Source organism: Haemaphysalis longicornis, unplaced genomic scaffold (genome assembly GCF_048455015.1).
Source record: "Haemaphysalis longicornis isolate Haplotype H1 unplaced genomic scaffold, Haemaphysalis longicornis Haplotype H1 scaffold_4, whole genome shotgun sequence".
Taxonomy (NCBI): domain Eukaryota; kingdom Metazoa; phylum Arthropoda; class Arachnida; order Ixodida; family Ixodidae; genus Haemaphysalis; species Haemaphysalis longicornis.
The window spans coordinates 223,148,416-223,166,575 of record NW_027526361.1 but is presented as its reverse complement, the minus strand read 5'-3'; the positions used below and the strand labels follow the sequence as shown (position 1 = coordinate 223,166,575).

The 18,160-nt window shown below is 46.4% G+C and overlaps 1 protein-coding gene across 1 annotated transcript in view; it reads right to left on the bottom strand.

The window, feature by feature from the left end:
- Window positions 1-11,341, bottom strand: part of LOC144178081 (atypical protein kinase C-like) — a 36,155-nt gene extending 24,814 nt beyond the window's left edge. Inside the window, exons 1-2 of the mRNA XM_077705609.1 lie at window positions 10,969-11,341; window positions 3,634-3,915 (exon numbers count right to left, since the gene is read on the bottom strand). Coding sequence (XP_077561735.1) covers window positions 3,634-3,915; window positions 10,969-11,256 — 570 coding nt within the window. The 5' untranslated portion in view covers window positions 11,257-11,341. The remainder of the gene's footprint in view (window positions 1-3,633; window positions 3,916-10,968) is intronic.
- Between the last annotated feature and the right edge of the window lie 6,819 nt (window positions 11,342-18,160).

Here is an 18,160-nt window from a genome sequence, read left to right as displayed (position 1 = left end):
CCGCCACCCCACCGCCAGGACCGTGTAACGCCCTGCATTTCCACAAAAAATGCAGATACCGCGGAAGTTCCACCTGCAATCGCTATATTGGCGTAAATGGAGATAACTGGTGGGCCAAAATTTAGAAAAAATAAGGAAACTAAAAAGAAAAACGGAATATGGCGAAACGTGTAATGCCCTGCATTTCCACAATAACGCAGATTTACCGAAAATTGCAAATGTAATCGTTGTAACAGCGTACATGGTCAAACAAAATTTTGAACAAATAAAAAATAAGAAAAATTTCAGCATCTTCCCGTAGGGGCACCCTGAGTAGTATGCGAAGCAGCCATTGGGTCGATTCAAGTTACCATTAGTTTTCAGTTCGATCGCGGCGTTGCGGGAGGAGAATGAAGGGAGCGGAGCGCGCGCGCGCGTCATTTATACCGCGGTGCTACAGTGGCACCCCCGGCGGAGTATGCAGCGCCTACCGTCGCGTCTCTAACCTAAAGCTGCTTCGCATTATCGCACGCGGAGCCGCAGGTGTTGCCACTCGTTGCGCAGTCGCGGAGAGGAGAGGACCTTCGAAGAGGAGAGGAGGAATGCCAGAGAGGAGAGGAGTGTCGGAGAGGAGCTGAGTAATGCCTCGCATACTACTCAGGGTTCCCCTGCGGAAAGATGACGACGGTGCTTGAACGCGAAGCTACCTCTCGATGGATTCTTTGGTTGGCAAATCCCAAGGGGCATCCTTCTATAATCAACATCAGCGGTGCCTGGCCAGGCATGCGCAGTGGGGGTGTGGTACTCAGGGTTCCCCTACGGGAAGCTGACGACGGTGGTTGAACGCGAAGCTATCTCGTGATGGATTCTTTGGTTGGCCAATCCCTAGGGGCATCCTGCCACAATCATCATCAGCGGTGCCTGGCCAGGCATGCTCAGTGGGGGTGCGGACGTCGGACAACAGCGACAATGGAGGGATGGAAAAAGCCCCGAGCATGAGATGCTTCGCATCTAAAATATTAAACAATTACGGAAAATGGCAAACCTTATAACGCCATGCATTTTCACAATAATGCAGTATTCACGCACTTCCAAATTCGAATCGTTATAAATAGCCTAAATGGAGATAATTTGGTGGGCAGAATATAGAAAATTTAAAAAATGTGACTAAAAACTCACGCTCAAGGAAGCGGTTTAAGAATGCTACGCATTATAGGTAATTCTCTAAGTTTCTGCAGAATTTTTTATATAGAACCGGCTCATTTTGACGTACGGTATCATGATTCGTTACATTCTCGTAGCAACAGAGGGTAGCCATTTGAGAAAGAAAGCACGCTCACTTCAAAAGGACCTATGACAATATGGATATTCGGTCAATTAGGCGCACAATCACAACTTTCACAAAATATAGACATAGTGTTGCAAACATGGTTATGATACGTGGTCCGTTACTCTTGCCATTACTCTAAGCGGTGCTTGCTATGAGCGAGATCCTGTTATTTTACCTGGTCACTGATATTCTACCGCCGGTACGTGCATAAAGGCATCATTTCGCGATCTGCAGCTTGTCCATCATTTAGAACACAAAGTTTTATTCATGCACATCCTTGCAGCTATGGCCTTAGTGAATATGCTGTAGGAGATTGTTGCGTTGCTGTCTTTGCAAGATCCAATTCCTAATTGTTTCCGCACGCGCATTCTAAATCACGTTAAAACGATGAATTCGTAGCCTATGTTCCGCACCACCAAGTTTCCTTTTGAAAAAATCAAGGGTTGGACGGAAACCCGTCTGGTCAGCAAAACACATGACAATAATAACTGGCACCGACCAAGAATGTTTAAAATCCAAAAAAGACGTTTCGGCTATCGTACGGGTGCCTTGTTCACAATAGATTGTGAACAAGGCCTACAGGAGCCGAAACGTCTTTTTTAGATTTTAAACATTCTTGATAGATTCTGAACAAGGCACCCGTACGGGAGCCGAAACGTCTTTTTTGGATTTTAAACATTCTTGGTCGGTGCCAGTTTTTATTTTCAAGTTCCCTGTTAGTTTCCAGCCCACATAAAAACGTTACTCTTCTTTTTGTAGCCGTTTCATGCACCACCTTTCTATACCAGGTCACAGAAAAATTGGCCTTGGAAGTGAATATCACAATCTACAAACCATTTTTGTGACACATCTATTCACGTTACTTCCCACCACTTAATTCGCACTACTTGCATTCATGCCTTACACTTCAGAGGAAAACGCACTCACAGTGGAAGTATAGCCACGCCGACATTCAGGCCTATTGGAAAATCGATTTTAATCAGAAAATGCAAATAGTTCATTCTTTGACGCTACTCCATCAAGAGGTGAACCTACAAATCATTGACTTGCTACAACTTTATCAGCCGGTTCCACACTCCAGAGAAGAGGACTTACCGCGGATCATTTTAACGGCGCCAACATTAGGTTTCTTGACACTAACCTATCGTTTCCCGCCGAGGCATTTCAGTTTTCATACGATAGTGGGCACTGTCAGCTTTCGCGAAAAATAATAATGAAAAGGAAAATATTTGAAGAAAAATTCAACCCTTGAAGTCGCAAGAAAGTACTCCCCCCCCCTCCCCCCCCCCCAGTAACACAATGGGCAGCGAAGTACAAAATGCTGCTATGCGAAATAAAGTGTTCACATTTTCGGATGCAAAAGAAACAAGGAAAACAAGTTTATTGGAGTGAACTTGTGCTCCCCTAACAACTCAAAGAATACACAGGCGGCGAAGCAGCAGTCGACAAAGTGACGTGCCCAGGCGAGGGGCGGCGAGTCGAATACCGCGGCGTCTGTTCTGCAGGCTTTTTATCTTTCGGCGCGAGTGTTTCTCGAACCATCGGTTTACATCCTGAACATAGCAGATCAAAGAAGATTATTCTAGGCTGGTAAAGTTAGTTCGATACGCTCTCCCTATCAAAGCAGATAAGACGTGCGCCGTAAAGAATGGAACGCGCGCTTCACTTGGCCCACGGATAACACAGATAACACAGTCCCGCTCAGCAGGTCGGCAAAAACAAAACACAAATAAACAAACCAAATGCATGGTTCCCGGCAATATTTCGGGTCGCATTTAAATTGCTATTTAGGAATTTCCGAAATGAGTCTGGTTAGGGCGGTTTATAATTCGCTACGCTCTGCTTAAAATTTATCTGTTAATGACAGGATTTAACCTTACAAGTATCATTTAGCCTGCGCAAAGCGTGAGTGGATGTCGGTCCGGCAGACACCTTCGAGGCAGGTAACTCAGCGGGGCGCAAAACATCCCACAATGTTCAAGGGGACACCTACCGCCGGTTGACTAAACGCTGATGCTCTGGCTTTTTTTTTTAAATATCCTTTCACCTTTAAAAATTAGTGTTTCTTGTTGACGACCTACCAGTTGGAGGCGACTTGCGTGTGAGGGTGAACGTGCTGTTCGTTCTTTTATCTTCGTTTTAACGTGTACACCCGGTAATAGAATATATGTACACAGAAAGTTAAGCCTATCTGTGTACCTTAGCATGTTTTTATCCATGGTTTTTTTCTTCACTGCCCTCTCTTGAACGTTTTTACTATCTCGGCACAGTTCGTACGCTCACGGGACGCAGTGCGATTGCTCCATTTAAGATCCAATGCTCACCACAAGTTGGTTGAAGAAAGACATGGTCCTCCAGCTTGAATGCCTCGACTTGGTGTAGCGACTCTCAGACTTCTCTATCATGCTCTGGCTCACGGACGTGGGCCGGCTAGCAGCCTGCGAACCACCTCCAAAGATCCTGGAGAGAAAACGCAGCTTCGGCGATTTTTCCGACTGCTGGCGGGACAGCGTCATGGCCGTCATTTCACTATCCGCGTCTTCCTTCGTGGGGACCGCTTCCAGTTTCACCGTCGGCATCTGAATCGGCAGCTGGGCTAGGGCAGCCTGCACGCAAATACCACGGTCCTCAAATCAACACTTGCATGTCAAAGTGAGTAAAAAAGTGGTTTAGTGGTCACGATACCACACTTCGCTTTTGGTCCACCTTCTCTTTGCACTGCATCAGCTCGACATCTGTGAGGTAGCACCGGCCTCTTAAACGGAAACTGAAGTAATTTGTAAACATCGTGGTATTACAAGCGCAAATTGTAGTCTGGAGTCCATAGGCCATGTTTCGACAACTCTGAGTGCATTTACGCAAATTTATTTAGTACAAACATCAACTCTAAAATACTGCCCTCTACGCAACCTCCTGCATTTTCTGTGGCGTCTTCGTGTGACGACATCGAGTAAATGGAGCTTTCAATAGCTCCCCGGTACCACACGAAGTACAACCGGTTATACCCAATAGCAACAGTACAAAAATAGGGCCAATCGGCAAAGAGGATTTTGTCCACACGAAGTAGAGAGAAATTAACGGGAAATACTTTCTTGCGACCCACCGCCAGGGGGACGAGCCCGGGGGGCCCCTCTTGTCCCCCCTAGGAAAAAGCCGGATAGGGTGGGTTGCTGGGAACGGGAACTTGGACATCGGAATGGGTTATGGGAAAAAGGGTAGGAATGAGGGAAGCAATTTTGCTCCAATCCTTTTGTCTGACTCTCTTCCAAGACTGATTGCTCAGCGAGGGCATCAGACAGTGCCAATTGCCTAATATGCGGTCCCTGCCACGGGTTACCGCTCACCCATAGGGTCCGATAACTGGGCCCCAACTGTCGGAGACAGGAAGTACCCTATTTAAGTACACATGTTGGCAAGCCAACCACGTTCGCAAGGGTCCCACTGGGTCTGCGAGCCCTTTTCTTATGTCCTCCTCTGTGCCTACTCTTTCGCACAATGGAACAAGAGTCTTTTGGCATTGCCGTGGTGTAGCGGCTCGGCAGAGGAGATCGGTCCGGGCCTACTAGCCGTTACTAAGCCAGGAGAGTTTCCCCGGTAGGTGTACTAACCTCACCTTTCCTCGTTTTCCCCGTGCGGAACACCCAGTAGCTCGAGGTAGCACGTCCCGTGGTAGCCAGAGAAGATCAATCTATAGGCCCCTCACAGCAAGGTTACAGTGGGGCGCGACCCCCCCCCCCCCCGGCCTCATACGGACTGTACAACATCTGGCCCCCATGACATTCGGTTACAGGGGTATGTCACTCCCCCCGACTTATAGCGATCAGGTCGCTCGCCCCGCCAAAGCTTGCGGTTACAAAGGTCGCCAGTCCCCCGGCCCGTAATGGTTTCCCGAATTTAATCGGGATTCCCAATACAACGACTGTACGCTTGCGGCACTTGCTACTTTCGCAACTTGACTCCCCGGCCTCCTCCCACGCTGGATTACAGGGGTTCGCATCGTCCCCCAGCCAAAGAAAGTCATAGTTCAGCGATCTCGATCCGCTTTCCAGCTTCAATCGCATCCCCAAGTGCCGGGTTGACACCCGACCGCCCGACCTCCGCGTAGGACCTGATTCCAGTTGTACCAGGAACCTCCGCAGTGGCGGAAAGGACTTGGCTTGACTGTGCTACTGCAGGGCTCGCCGACCTTCCGGCAGAGTCAGTCGGACCAGCGTTCAGTTCGCCGGCAGCCGACGGGTCGTCGCAATTCGTTCGCTAAATTGAAACTAAGCCACGACACGTTTGTGAATGGAAGAATGTGCGTTTCTTTATTTTGTTAGTTTGTACACTGTATCAAGCTTCAAGTTAAGGTCTCTCCGCACACGCGCTGCGCAAGCGCACGTGCGACGCTTCGCTGACTGCTACGCTAGTAGGAAAACCTAAGGCCACTTGAATGCGGGAGAAGTTAGCGGAGTCAATATAGGTACAAAGGAAATAAAATCAACTGAACCTTTACCGTACAGCGTAAAACAAGGGAGCAAGAAGCAGTTTTTTGCGTTGGGTCAACCAGGACAGCGGTCAGCAGCCCGACTACGCATCTGCGAACGCTTTTCCGTCTAAGAAATGCAATTGCTAGACGTGAGATATTGTGAAAATTTGGGAAACGCTTACTGCACGAGCGCTATACAACAGTCACCTAGGCTGCTTAAAATACTATAACTAAATAAAAGTGTAAACTGGTTATACATTATATACCTCACATTTTCCACGCTGGCAGCGTTGGCCCGTGGCCGAATGGTCTGGGGCGCTAGCAATGTTGTTTTCCAAGTTGCAACTTCGCATCCTCGAGAAAACATTCTTTGTTTTGTAGGTTGATTTTTTTCGTTTTCGGCGATGTTTTCTATGCTGAGTTCACCATTTTTGGGCCGTAACGTTCACTGCTCCACGAACGAATTCGCAGAAGGCGCGCAGACGTACATTGACACGATAGCGAGTTCTCGTCGCCGTGCTGTTGTCATAAACACCGACTGCTTGCGGGCAGTGGACACAGGCCAGAATCAGCAGACCCTTCGCCTGGTGCAAACACGCTTTTTACGATACAGGCATGAGTGAGGCAAGCTCCAACTACGGGGGAAACGCGCATGGCATTCGAGCGTCTGCGGTGACGCGGAGGGCGTTCATCCACTGCGCAGGCCTCGGCTGCTGATTGCTACGATTCCAAGCCGTTCTGGGAGGCTTATCTTGGACATTTTACAGTCGACAACATGGCAGAAGCGCGGTACGACGATTACTGAGATATCGAGAATGCCCATCCAACAATGCCATCGGATGTCAAGAATGTTGCTTTACAGAACTGAAACCGAAACTTGCTTGAATGCTATTCTTTAACATCGTGCAATCAAGGTGCATCTCTTCCCGTTGTCACAGCCTTTAGTTGGTGCGGCAGCCTGGGAGCCCCGCATGATAGTTTTAAATGCAGAGCATTTCAGTAACTCACGATGTCACCCGCGTTAACGTCCGTAGTCGAAGTCCGCACCCCTCCCTCTACACTATATAAAAAAAATACTATCCGGCGCCTGGTTTCGATCCCTTGACCCTGCGGGCGGAACGCAATGTACATGGTGCTCTACCCACTGCGCCACAAAGCCGACACAGAATGGGAGGCTACGAACGCGCCTTATATCCTTGCCTCATTCAAACTACGTCAAGAAGCTGCTGATGCGCTCGCATCGCGCTCTCTCGCCGCGGTCGGTTCGCGCTTAAAGCACATATGTCGTTCGCGCGCTCTCCGGTCGCTAACATCTGTGGCGTGATCGTGACCTCAACATCACGCGTTCGTGTGGTGGCACGATTTCGGCGCTATAACACTCTTTCGCGAGGGGCATTGGATTGGATTCGATTGAATTGGCTTGGCTTGGCTTGGCTTGGCTTGGCTTGGCTTGGCTTGGCTTGGCTTGGCTTGGATTGGATTGGTTTGGATTTGGATTGGATGGGATTAAAGTGGATTGTGTTGGATTGTGTTGTGTCATAGCCGCGCCACGTTTCACCATCGACTTCATCGAGAACGTCTACGCTGGAAGAGAAGAGCGGAAATGCTCTGCATTTGATAGTGCCCCTCACGAGGGGGATGTTAACGCTGGATTTTTTCTTCTTACGCGCTTTATAAAATAATTACCGACTTGTCAACCGGATAAACGATAAAAAGTGTGTTAAATTGAGCCAGTCTACTCAGTGCAAGCAAAAACAGAGCTCCACAAGCCCACTTCAGTGTCAGTTTGAGATCGGCGCGAAAGGAGTTTTGTCACCTCTTATCAGTTTTCATATCACCTCCTGTATTGATTCCGTCTACTTCTTTCTAGAGCACAAAAAGTAGACTACGGGCAGAATCTAGTCCCTCTACTGCATCCCTATTTGTTTTCTTTTCAATTAAATGCATCCTAAGAACTCCAACGTGCTGGTAATTCTAGCGTAGCAGTTGCCAAGTCCTCGTTAAATTCGCACTTGATTAAGGGTTAGATAACCAGCCACAGAAAATTTATAGCGTTGAGGTAATATAAATTTTGCCGCGTGTGAGCTCGTTTTGCTGCAAATATCAAAAAGCTCTGTCGTTTTTCACCAGAGCCTCTTCCGTTTCACCCCAACACCTCGCACCCTCTTTCAGTCCCGCTTAGCTCTGGCCATGATAAATACAGTTTAGGCTCGCTCACTTCAATTTTCGCGCGTCAGCACTGCTCCTGCAGCATCGTTTGGGAGCTCTTGTTACTGTTTGGTTTCGAGGGCCACCTTGAGCTCAAGCGCGAGCTCTTTTTTCTGTAGTGTGGGTACTAAAAGTTTCGAAACACTGAATTTTCAAAGTTGCTATTACGAAAATCTAGCACACATCTACTTTAAATAAACACTCTCTTGAAGAAGTTTGTATTTATTTGTTGCCTCAAATAGTTTTCGTTTTGGTCAGCAATGTTGACAAGTATGAAGCGTGCTACCAGCTTTAGTAGTCTGGAAACGGTTTCCTTATTTTGAAGAATTTTTTTTACGGTTGGTTTGGTGGCTCAATCGAAGGGCAGACAGACGGACAGACAGAGACCCGGAGCACAACAGAAATTTTTGCATTAAGGCAGGCGAGAAACGACGACCGTGGTTGAAAATTCCACTAATTAGGTGGCACCTTTCTTAGAGGTCCACATTTCCAGACAAATGGGAACTTAGGTACTGTATTTTTGGGTTTCACCGGCTGATACTCATCGAGCATTTATTTAGCGCCGTGTCAATGTTGCCTCCTGTTCTTTGCGTTCGTTTCATCGCCTTTTGATATTCCTCTCTGTATTTTTTTGACCAAAGGTGTTCTCACTGATGGAGTGTGTAGCGCGAAAACGCCGAAGTGAAAGTGAAAAATATTTGGGTTCCCGAAATCGAACTTTGCTTCCTCGCGTTATGAAGCCAGCGTATATCTGGTTGCTCAATTTAGACATAGTGGAAGCGGCTTGGGAACCTTAGACAGCAACCAAAGATTCTGTCACAAGAGTGCTTTGCGTTCAACCATCGTCGTCGTTTGACAGAGGAGGGCATGGTTTTATGGGCCGTCGACTATTTTTTGCAGCCATCCGATGACAACGACGCCGGATGTTCTGACTGATCAGGCAAAAATGCGCTCACAATAAATAAAAAATATTGCACCTCACACATTTTGACGAAGCTCTGGCACAACTACGTGTTCCCTATCCCGTGGGCTGAATTTGTGTAGGCATATTCGTCCTTTGGCGTTTTCTACACTTCATGCATAAAGCTATTACTTCTGTACGGCGGAACGTTTGCTCCATAACATCATTGTGCTGTGTGCGAACCACCTTCGAAGCTATTACAGCACCCGTGCCACCATAATTATTGGGCACTAGATTGGTTAAATTACGTGATCTTTAAAAATGAAATGCCTCGAATATTGCTCAATTCAGCATTCCGTGTGGTGCGGCGAAGTTTTAAAACTCAGACTGCTGGCCATCGCGCCGGCTACATTTTTTTATATATGAGCAATATTTCTGTTTTAGGTCATTTTAGCGCCAGAAACCGCTTAGGCCTATAACTGACGCAGTTCGGAGTTACCGCTGTTAATTCATTGCGCCAGGCACGCTGCCACCAAGAGCTGGAAATGCCAATGCTAACTGCGACGAGCGTCCACTTCGGAGAATGTTGCCATATTGATGTTTTGGGATTTCTCAATACTTTGCGGTACAGGACAATTGCTGCGAGAACATGAGAGCTACATTTCTGAAACAGATGCAGATATCTTTCCTAACATGAACCCCGATGTTCCTGGCGCTTTACGTACATATTCTCACCGCAGCGAAGGTTCCGCTGAGGGAACACCTTGAAAGGTATGAAAGGGTCTGTGCGTCTCAGCAGTCATGCCTGCCGCATCTTGTACCCGGTACTTAAAAGGAATCAATGGTTTCGGTTAACGCAGCATTTGGCCTCCTTGATCCTCAGTCCGGGATCATCCGCGGACTGCCCGATACGTTATCCGGCACTAGATATTCCCATGTATTCCTATGGGGCTTCCGGTCCGAACGCAGTCCTCACACTACCCGCGGACCATCCAGGACAGGTAAATCAAGGATGCCCATTGTTAACCATCACCATCATCCACTCTTTGAAGTCGAAGAGGAAGGGGATCTGATCCTCTGAGCGCGAGCGCACGTTGTTTTTCGGTCATTGCTGACGGTTCCCCAGCGCCTCTCCTGTTGTATAGCACGAATAAGCATGTTTATTTTTCGGCATGCATTTTTTAGATATAAATTTCGAGGTACTTCCTGTAAGAAACTATAGCCAATTTCAGTTTCAATACAACCTGCGTTTCTAGGTTTATACTGCCGCTGCGTGCTACGGAAGGGGCTGGTGCTCTATGTCGCATATCGGGGCATGATCTGCTAGGCAGGTCCTGCACTCAAAATTAAACCATTTGCATTATACGGAACAGCGCATTATCTGCCCTGCAGATCTTGCCGCCGTAATATTGCTCTAGCACTCTATATTTAAAAGTGTCTCTCCTAGGCGCTGCAAGCGAAAAATATTGACGCAGCTTGCACCAGCGGCGAAAGGCTGGAGATACAGCAGAGCTCGCGGCCCCTCTTCCTTTGTCGAAGAACCGGCTGTTGCACGTCTCACTTATTTCAAAACTTGCCGCTGGAATTTCTCTATGATGGCAGGTCCGGATAGTTTAGTCCGCAGGCTTTCACATGTCTCCAAAAGTGGACCGCATCAGAACGCGCAAGAACCTGCGGCCAAGTCCAAAGCCAACGTCCTTGCTACGGACGCAAAGGAAAGACTGTGCGCCAGGAATGCAATGATAGGTAAATCGGATAGGCGCCGGTTTCGTAACGCGAGAAACCCGGGTTCGATTTTGACCTCCGGAAGCGTTTTTTTTTTTTTCAATTGGCTGCAAATGGTATTTTCCCCCACCACTGCTAAGCCGTTGCTCTCGGGTATTTAGGGTGTCCAATGGTTAGGTTGCTGGTTTAACGGCGTACAGGTTTCGAGTTTCATTCATGGAACGTCAAAACCACATTATTTGCACAGGCTTCGAGGCTTTCTAATGCGACAGACGGATAAAGTTGGCCTAAACAGCTCTGCTTTTAGAAGCTTTAACTGTTCAGACGACGAAATTTGAGCGTCATGCCACTCCTTACCTTCCTCATGGAACCCTTTGCTCCTTTAGTGTTCCATTTGTGCAGGTTTCCCGGCTGACCGGATTCATCCTCCGGATTGTAGCAGGCCCTGAGGACATCAGCGCAGGCGGCCGCCTCGTCGATGATGGCACGGACGTAGTGGAGCAGCGATTCGCGCACCTCTGGGTCGTTGACCTTGTCGGGTGGGATCCCGTACTGCTGGGACGGAAACACCGATGGTTCCTTCTGTAAATCTTCGAACAACTCGCGCCTCAGGGGCGACCGTTCCTTGCGAAGGTGCTGCGGCATCTGGGAGTGAGATTTCCACCACAAAGTCTTCTTAGTCTTGTCAGCGCATTCACGTATGAAGGTTTTAACGCTTTATGCGCAGTGCATTCCAGCGTTACAAGGCACGAGAAATATCCCGGCGTTAAAAGTAACGCGATATGCACTTTCAATTAGGTCATAATTCCTCCAATGGGTTCACTTCGATGTTCTATCAAATACACCAAAGTTGCAAAGAAGATCGTTATGCCTTACCGACACTTAAGGTCGTTTTCACAAACGTAATAAAGTGGGTTAATCGAGTTTAAACTGGCCTCACTCGACTCCACTAGGGGAGGACGCCCTCACCACTATCGCGCAGGCATTTCCGTATATTTTAAGGCGAGAACCTAGACGTCTCATCAAACGAGAAAAGTGACTGTAGTTGTTTTCTATCATTAACGCAAATGGTACCAAAGTGGCCCCGCTGCAAAGGAAAGAGATACAGATCCAGCATTTCATTTCTCGTAATATGTGAACTCGCGTAGCGGGCACAGCTGCCAAGTGCGCTAACCCCAGCGCTGATCGAGCACCATGCCAGGGGGGGGGGGAGCAAGAACCAGCCTGACGTGTTCACTACGAAAGCTGAAAACGGCGGCACATACGTGGAACCCATGCACAAGGGGGAGAGGTCTGGGAAGGGGCGGGATAGGAGCAGGAGGAGGGCGGTGTTGCGTGAATTGCGGCCAGACCGCTGATGGTGTGGGTAACTAGGGGCACAAGATGAACCAATGAAAGCCAACGAAAACACGCAAACACAATCTAGAAATGGAGGAGCATCCAGGCCATTTGTCTAGAACGAATTGAAAAGAGCTTTACAAGAATTGTATTTCGTCGTTGTCCGTCACTCAGCCATTCTCCGCGCGGCGTTTTTCTCAAGCTTCTGAATATGTTTGAGCCATCTACGAGACCCTCCAGGCGTGATCTGATTGTTCTTTCAACTGTATTCGTTTTATTTATACTGCCCTTGTCTTTTGAGCTCCGTTCATCAGCGCGTACCAAGCCCAACACTGCGCCCGCATGACTGGTTTTATGTAGAGACTGAGCTTGGCATCAGCTAGCCGCTGCGAACTTGCGTTTACCAGCCTGTTTTTGCATGATATTGACATTTTTTTTGCGATGACACGGTTTGATTAAACGCTGTTTGAAGTGGGCACGGTGCAAGCGCTGGGTGCAGGCATTTCAACACGCGTCTGTTTTATCTCTTTTAGGCGCTGCTGCTGATAACCAAAGGAACAGTTTTACCCTGTGCAGCCACGAGGGTCCCCGGATCATCGGGCAGCGGCACCGAAAATGTAGCGAGCGCTGCCGTCAATTTCGAACCCTTCTCGACTTCTGACTTCGTGACGACAGCAGAGCCAAGTATAAAAGGCCGACCACAAGTGGACTACATCATTGGGCATGGCGCAAGCGCTGGTTGCCGACATTTCAACATGCGCCTGTTGTATCTGGTTCAGGTTCGTAAAGGTTCTTGTTTTAGTAGCGACGATCGCTTTGTAGTTGTTCTGCTGTGCCCACCGAAGTGGTTGAGCATTTCTTATGACTGTCTTTGTGTCTGTGGTCTGGTTCTCTGTGCGGACATAGAGGAAAACCCTTGGCCAAACGTAGAAGAAAAGTTCGAAGCAATTATGAATGGGCAACCATCCATTCAATCAGACGTTGTTGCTTTCACAAATCGCCTTCAGAGAACCGAGAAAGCACTGCAAACTTTAGCAAACGTCTTCACCAGTTTGGGAATGATGTGGTGAATTTACAAAATGGTGCCAGTGGTAGTGAAAGTCTGAAGTTAGTTGTAGATAACATTCAAGACGAAATGAACGCGCCGCCAGCGAAACTGGCGAACACAGAAGACCGCAGCCGAGGGGCAAATCTTATCGTGTTCGGAATTCCTGAAGAGGCAAATGAAACTGAAATAGTTTTACGTGAAAAGGTTGTAAATGAAGCCTTTTTAAAAAAAGTCGAATGTACACTGTCTTCAGTAGAACGAATTCACCGCCTGGGTACTCGCACTCCGAAGCGCCCGATTATTCTTCTCTTTGAAGATTACGGAGTAAAGAAGGATCTTTTTAAAAACGTACCCGCCGCGGTGGCTCAGTGGCTAAGGCATTGCGCTGCTGAGCACTAGGTCGCGGGTTCGATTACCAGCAGCGGCGGCCGCTTTTCTGATGGAGGCAAAAGCAAAAACGCCCTTGTGTACGAGTATTCGGTGCAAGATAAAGATGAGCAGGTGGTCAAAATTAATCCGGAGCCCTCCACTACGGCGCGGCTCATCGGCTGCGTTGAGTCGGCGCGTTAAACCCTACAATCAATCAATCAATCAATCAATCAATCAATCAATCAATCAATCAATCAATTAATTAATCAATTAATTAATTAATTAATTAATTAATTAATTAATTAATTAATTAATTAATCATCAATCAATCAATCGATCGATCAATCAATTAATCAATCGATCGATCAATCTTCATAAAAAATTGCGCCCACCTCCCCGCGAGGGGAACCCTGTGTAGATGCGACGCATCCTGGGGTTCACTTGGTGTTTCCGTTGGATTGATTCTGAAATCGCGTGAAACGTGTCGGGAACGCGTATGATTATTATGTTTATGATTAATATTATGTTTTATTGGCCAATCTTGGTCAATCTAAGTGGCATGCCTGGGGCTTCGCTGTCGCAACGACCTTTACTCCATAATTGTTGCTGTAAGTGTGAGCTTCTTTTCTTTTATTGCAAGTGTTAATCATTGCCCCATCATGCGTTGTATCAGTAGCATCTTCACGTAGTTTGAATGAATCAAGGATATAAGGCGCGTTCGTAGCATTCGATTCTGTCTCGGTTTTGTGGCGCAGTGGGAAGAGCACCATGTACCTCGCGTTCCTCCCACAGGGTCGCGGGATCGAAACCGGGTGCCTCTAACTATTGTTTTTCTATAGTGTAGGGGGAGGTGCGGACAACGCCGTATGGAGGGACAAGGCGAGTGAATGAGATGCAGTCGCATCTAAAACGTAAAATAACTGAAAAATACGGGAATATACATTCAAAATGGCTACTGTGCGGACACCATCCGGAAGCGGAAACTACTTGAGGCAAGTGTAGGAGACCAATCTTTGGTCAAAAAGATAATGTTAGCATTAAATTAGTATCGACGGGCAGTTTTTTTTGTTTGGCACAATGTAGCTGGAGACCGAAAGGAACTCTGAAAGCAGTACAAGCTTCCCAGTCCAGTAGACCAAGCTGCAGTCCCGAAACTCCTGCCTCAAGCTAGCTCCCAATGAAACGACAGTATTTTCTTCTTGAACTTAATGCCAGGAGCATAGTTAATAAGGCACAAAAACTAGAAAATCTTTTGATGCTTTACGATCCCGATCTATGCGTTATCACGTATAGATGGCTACATGACTAGGTGCTTGACTGTGAAACTGTGCCTCCGGGTTATCAGTTGTTTAGACATGATAGAGGTTCTCGCGAAAGCGGTGTGGTTGCTGTGGCAAAATGTGGTATCAATGTAAGCGCTGAGGAAAAAATAAGTAATCTTGAAAGTTTGTGTCTGAAAGTATCGCTTGGCGAGCGAGCGTTTATTTTGTGTGCTGTTTATCGGCCCCGGATGCTGACGATTCTTTATGCTGAAGTTGTATGGTCATTTGCAGACTTTTAATGTCAAAAATATGATTATAATAGATGTCTTCAACCTGCTTGTCATAGACTGGCAGCACAAGTGCTACCGCCAGTCAGTGTGAGCGGATTGTCTAATGGAGACAATGTTTTCACTAAACCTCAAAGAAATTGTTTCTGAGTGCATTCTTGGAAATTAAATTATGGATCTTTTACTGAAGCGTTTAGGGACGGAGTAGTTCAGGTAGAAAATGGAATATCGGACCATAAACTTGTTTCCTTTTGTTGGACTTGGGCCCGTGGTAAGAAGGAAGCAATGAAGTCGACTATTGTTAAAGGTTTTTCCAGATAAAACGACACAGCAATTATAGCCTACCTTGGCTTACACCTTGAGAGCAGTGCAAATGATGCAGAAACTCCATGGAGCAAGTTTTGCACAACAGTTGATGACTGCTTGACAAACTTTATTGCAATTAAAAGACGAAGGAAATCTCAGGCAAACCGAGGGGTCACTAGATATATAATAGGTATAAAACGTCAACTGAAGCATTTACGGAAGACCACAAGGCTGGCTCACCTAAGTTGGTTTAATTTTTTTAAAATTTGTCAACTAAAATTAAAAAATCCGACATTAAATTATTACGTTACGGTGTTACCGGAATTTCTTAAAACTGACCCCTCAAAATTCTGGCGGCATTTGCGGGTTGAAAAAATAGAAATTGACAGGGAAACAGTCACTGATCCAGAGGAAATTGCAGATTATTTTAACACGTACTTCCACGTGGTTTTTTTCCAGTAAAGCGGTATATGACTTTCAAAACAGGTGTTCTCATGGGCTCTAAGATCTACAGATAACTCAAGAGGGGGTATTAGACATGCTACTTAAATTAAATATCAACAAATGGACTGAACCGGATAACATTCCGAACAACGTTTTGAGACGCTATGTTGAGAAAATTCCACCCTTTTTGATTCGGTTATTTATGTTATCGCTCAATTCCGGTGTTATATCGGAGGACCGGCCCGCATAGTACCAGTGCACAAAAAAGGCGACCGACTTGATTATGCCAACTACCGCCACGTGTCGATTGTTGCAAACTTATAGAGCATGCGGTTGCAAACATTATAAAAGACTCCTTAGCTGACAAAAATTTGTTGACCCCCAGCCAATACGGCTTTTGGAAGGGAATGTCAACGACCACGCAACTTGTCTTGACGGTAAATGAACTTGCTCGGGTTCTTGATATGTCTGGTCAGGTTAATATGTTATGTGTGGATTGGTAATGCCTTCGATAAGGTGCCTCACGCGGAACTGATCTACAAGCTAAAACGCCTTAACTTGCCTTTTCCTGTTATACTCTGGATAAGTGCTTATCTGAGAAACCGTAAAGAGTTTGTAGAAATAAAAAAAAAAACATGCATCAAATGCGCTGTCTGCAACCTCCGGGGTACCTCAGGGAAGTGTGATGGGGCCGTCACGGTTTTTAATTTACGTGAATGAGTTGGTTGATGTGGTGCTTGAAGATGTAACCATAAAGTTGTTCGCGGATGATTGTATTGTTTTCAAAGAAATAGTGTCGGAAGATAGCCATAGTGCAATACAGAAATCGCTTGCTGGTAATAATGACTGGTGCGCCCGCTGGGGCATGGTTCTTCATGGCGACAAAACAGTGCTTCTTCCTATTAGAAGAAAGAAATACCCTAGTACATATACCTACTTACTGCATGATAAACCCGCATTAGAAGTCAGTAAATATAAATATCTAAGTGTGACCTTTACAAATAAGCTCAGCTGGTCCGAACACATATCGGACATCTCGAAATCGGTCCTACGAAAGGTTTCATTCGTAAAAAGGAGATTAAAAAACGGTCCAGTAAGTACAAAGCTCCGCGAATATAAAACATGTATAGTGTCAAAACTTGAATATGCCGCAGTTGTCTGGGACACTTTTACTCAAAAAGATTCCCACCAGCTGGGAAATATTCGAAGAAAGACAGTAAGATTTATTTTTGCAAATTATATTCCATGTGATTCTCCAACATCTTTGGTGAAACCTAATGACATTCCCACATTATAAGCATGCAGGAAAATTAGTCGACTATGATCCTTACATAATTGCATAACTGGTAAACTGAAAATAGCTCTCCCCTAAACTGTAAAACCCCTGACTGCCAGGACCCCACTAGTCATAAGGACGCTCCAACACCAATTTTCACTCGCACAACTGCTTTTAAAAACAGATTTTTCCCACGCACGGTGTCAGAGTGGAACTGACTGCCGCCAGGCGTGCTTGAATCTGGCAAATGTTTAGAAGAACTAGAGCGTCTTTTTTTGTTAGCTTAAGGCTGTACTGGGTTTGCAGAAATTGCCGTCTTTTCGTGTATTGTGTGAAGTACTTTGATGTATTTGATATACCCCCTCCATTGTCTATGACGATGCTAGTTTTGTTTTGCTTAGTTTTTTTTATATTGTTGCCTCTTCTGCCTGGGCCTAAATATCGGCCTGCAGTACCAATAAATAAAAAAACATGATATTTTGAATGCGCCTGTTGTGGAGTCGTCGCACATGAACTTTTTCTTCTGTTCTTGTAAGTCCTGTTCGAAGAGGAACATCTTCTTATGCGTGTCTGTGCTACCTCAGACACGCTCTGCACACAACCTCGGAGCTGCTGTCCTTCATACAACCATTCTTCCGTTCTTTGTTCCCAATCCAGTTTTGTATATTGTAGTCCGTCGAACCGAAAAAAATACTGCTTTGGTTACAGTTTGAATTAAGGAGAATTCATTTTGTTCGGGTCAGTTCCTGTCCGACTAAATCACAACCCGAACCGTTTCGGTACGTTAAATTAGAAAGTTATGGCAGAGCGGACAACCGGTCGCGATACAGTACCCGGCAGCGCATAGGCGTTTCCCACAGCCAAGCGATGCATGGCGCCATCTAGGGGCATGTGTGAAGCTAAGTCCACGTGCATGTGGCCCTCAATTTAATTGCTCATAACCGCTTGGTTTCGTAGTGCAGTAGTTCCGCTCCTGCGAAGCAGACATCCTAACCCGGGTTGAAATACCGTTACCGCTTTTTTTTCAAGGGTTTGTCATATTTGAATGATAACATTTGTTATCACACATATAATCCATTTATGACATCTTTATTCATTGTAAATGGGCTTTCGGGTATTTTCGTTGTCTTTGGGCCAGTTTCAGTTACTGCATTTTGTACGCTTTTGCGGGTTTTCCCATTTTATGTCGGTTTCGGCTATTTCTGTTGAATAGGTTTCT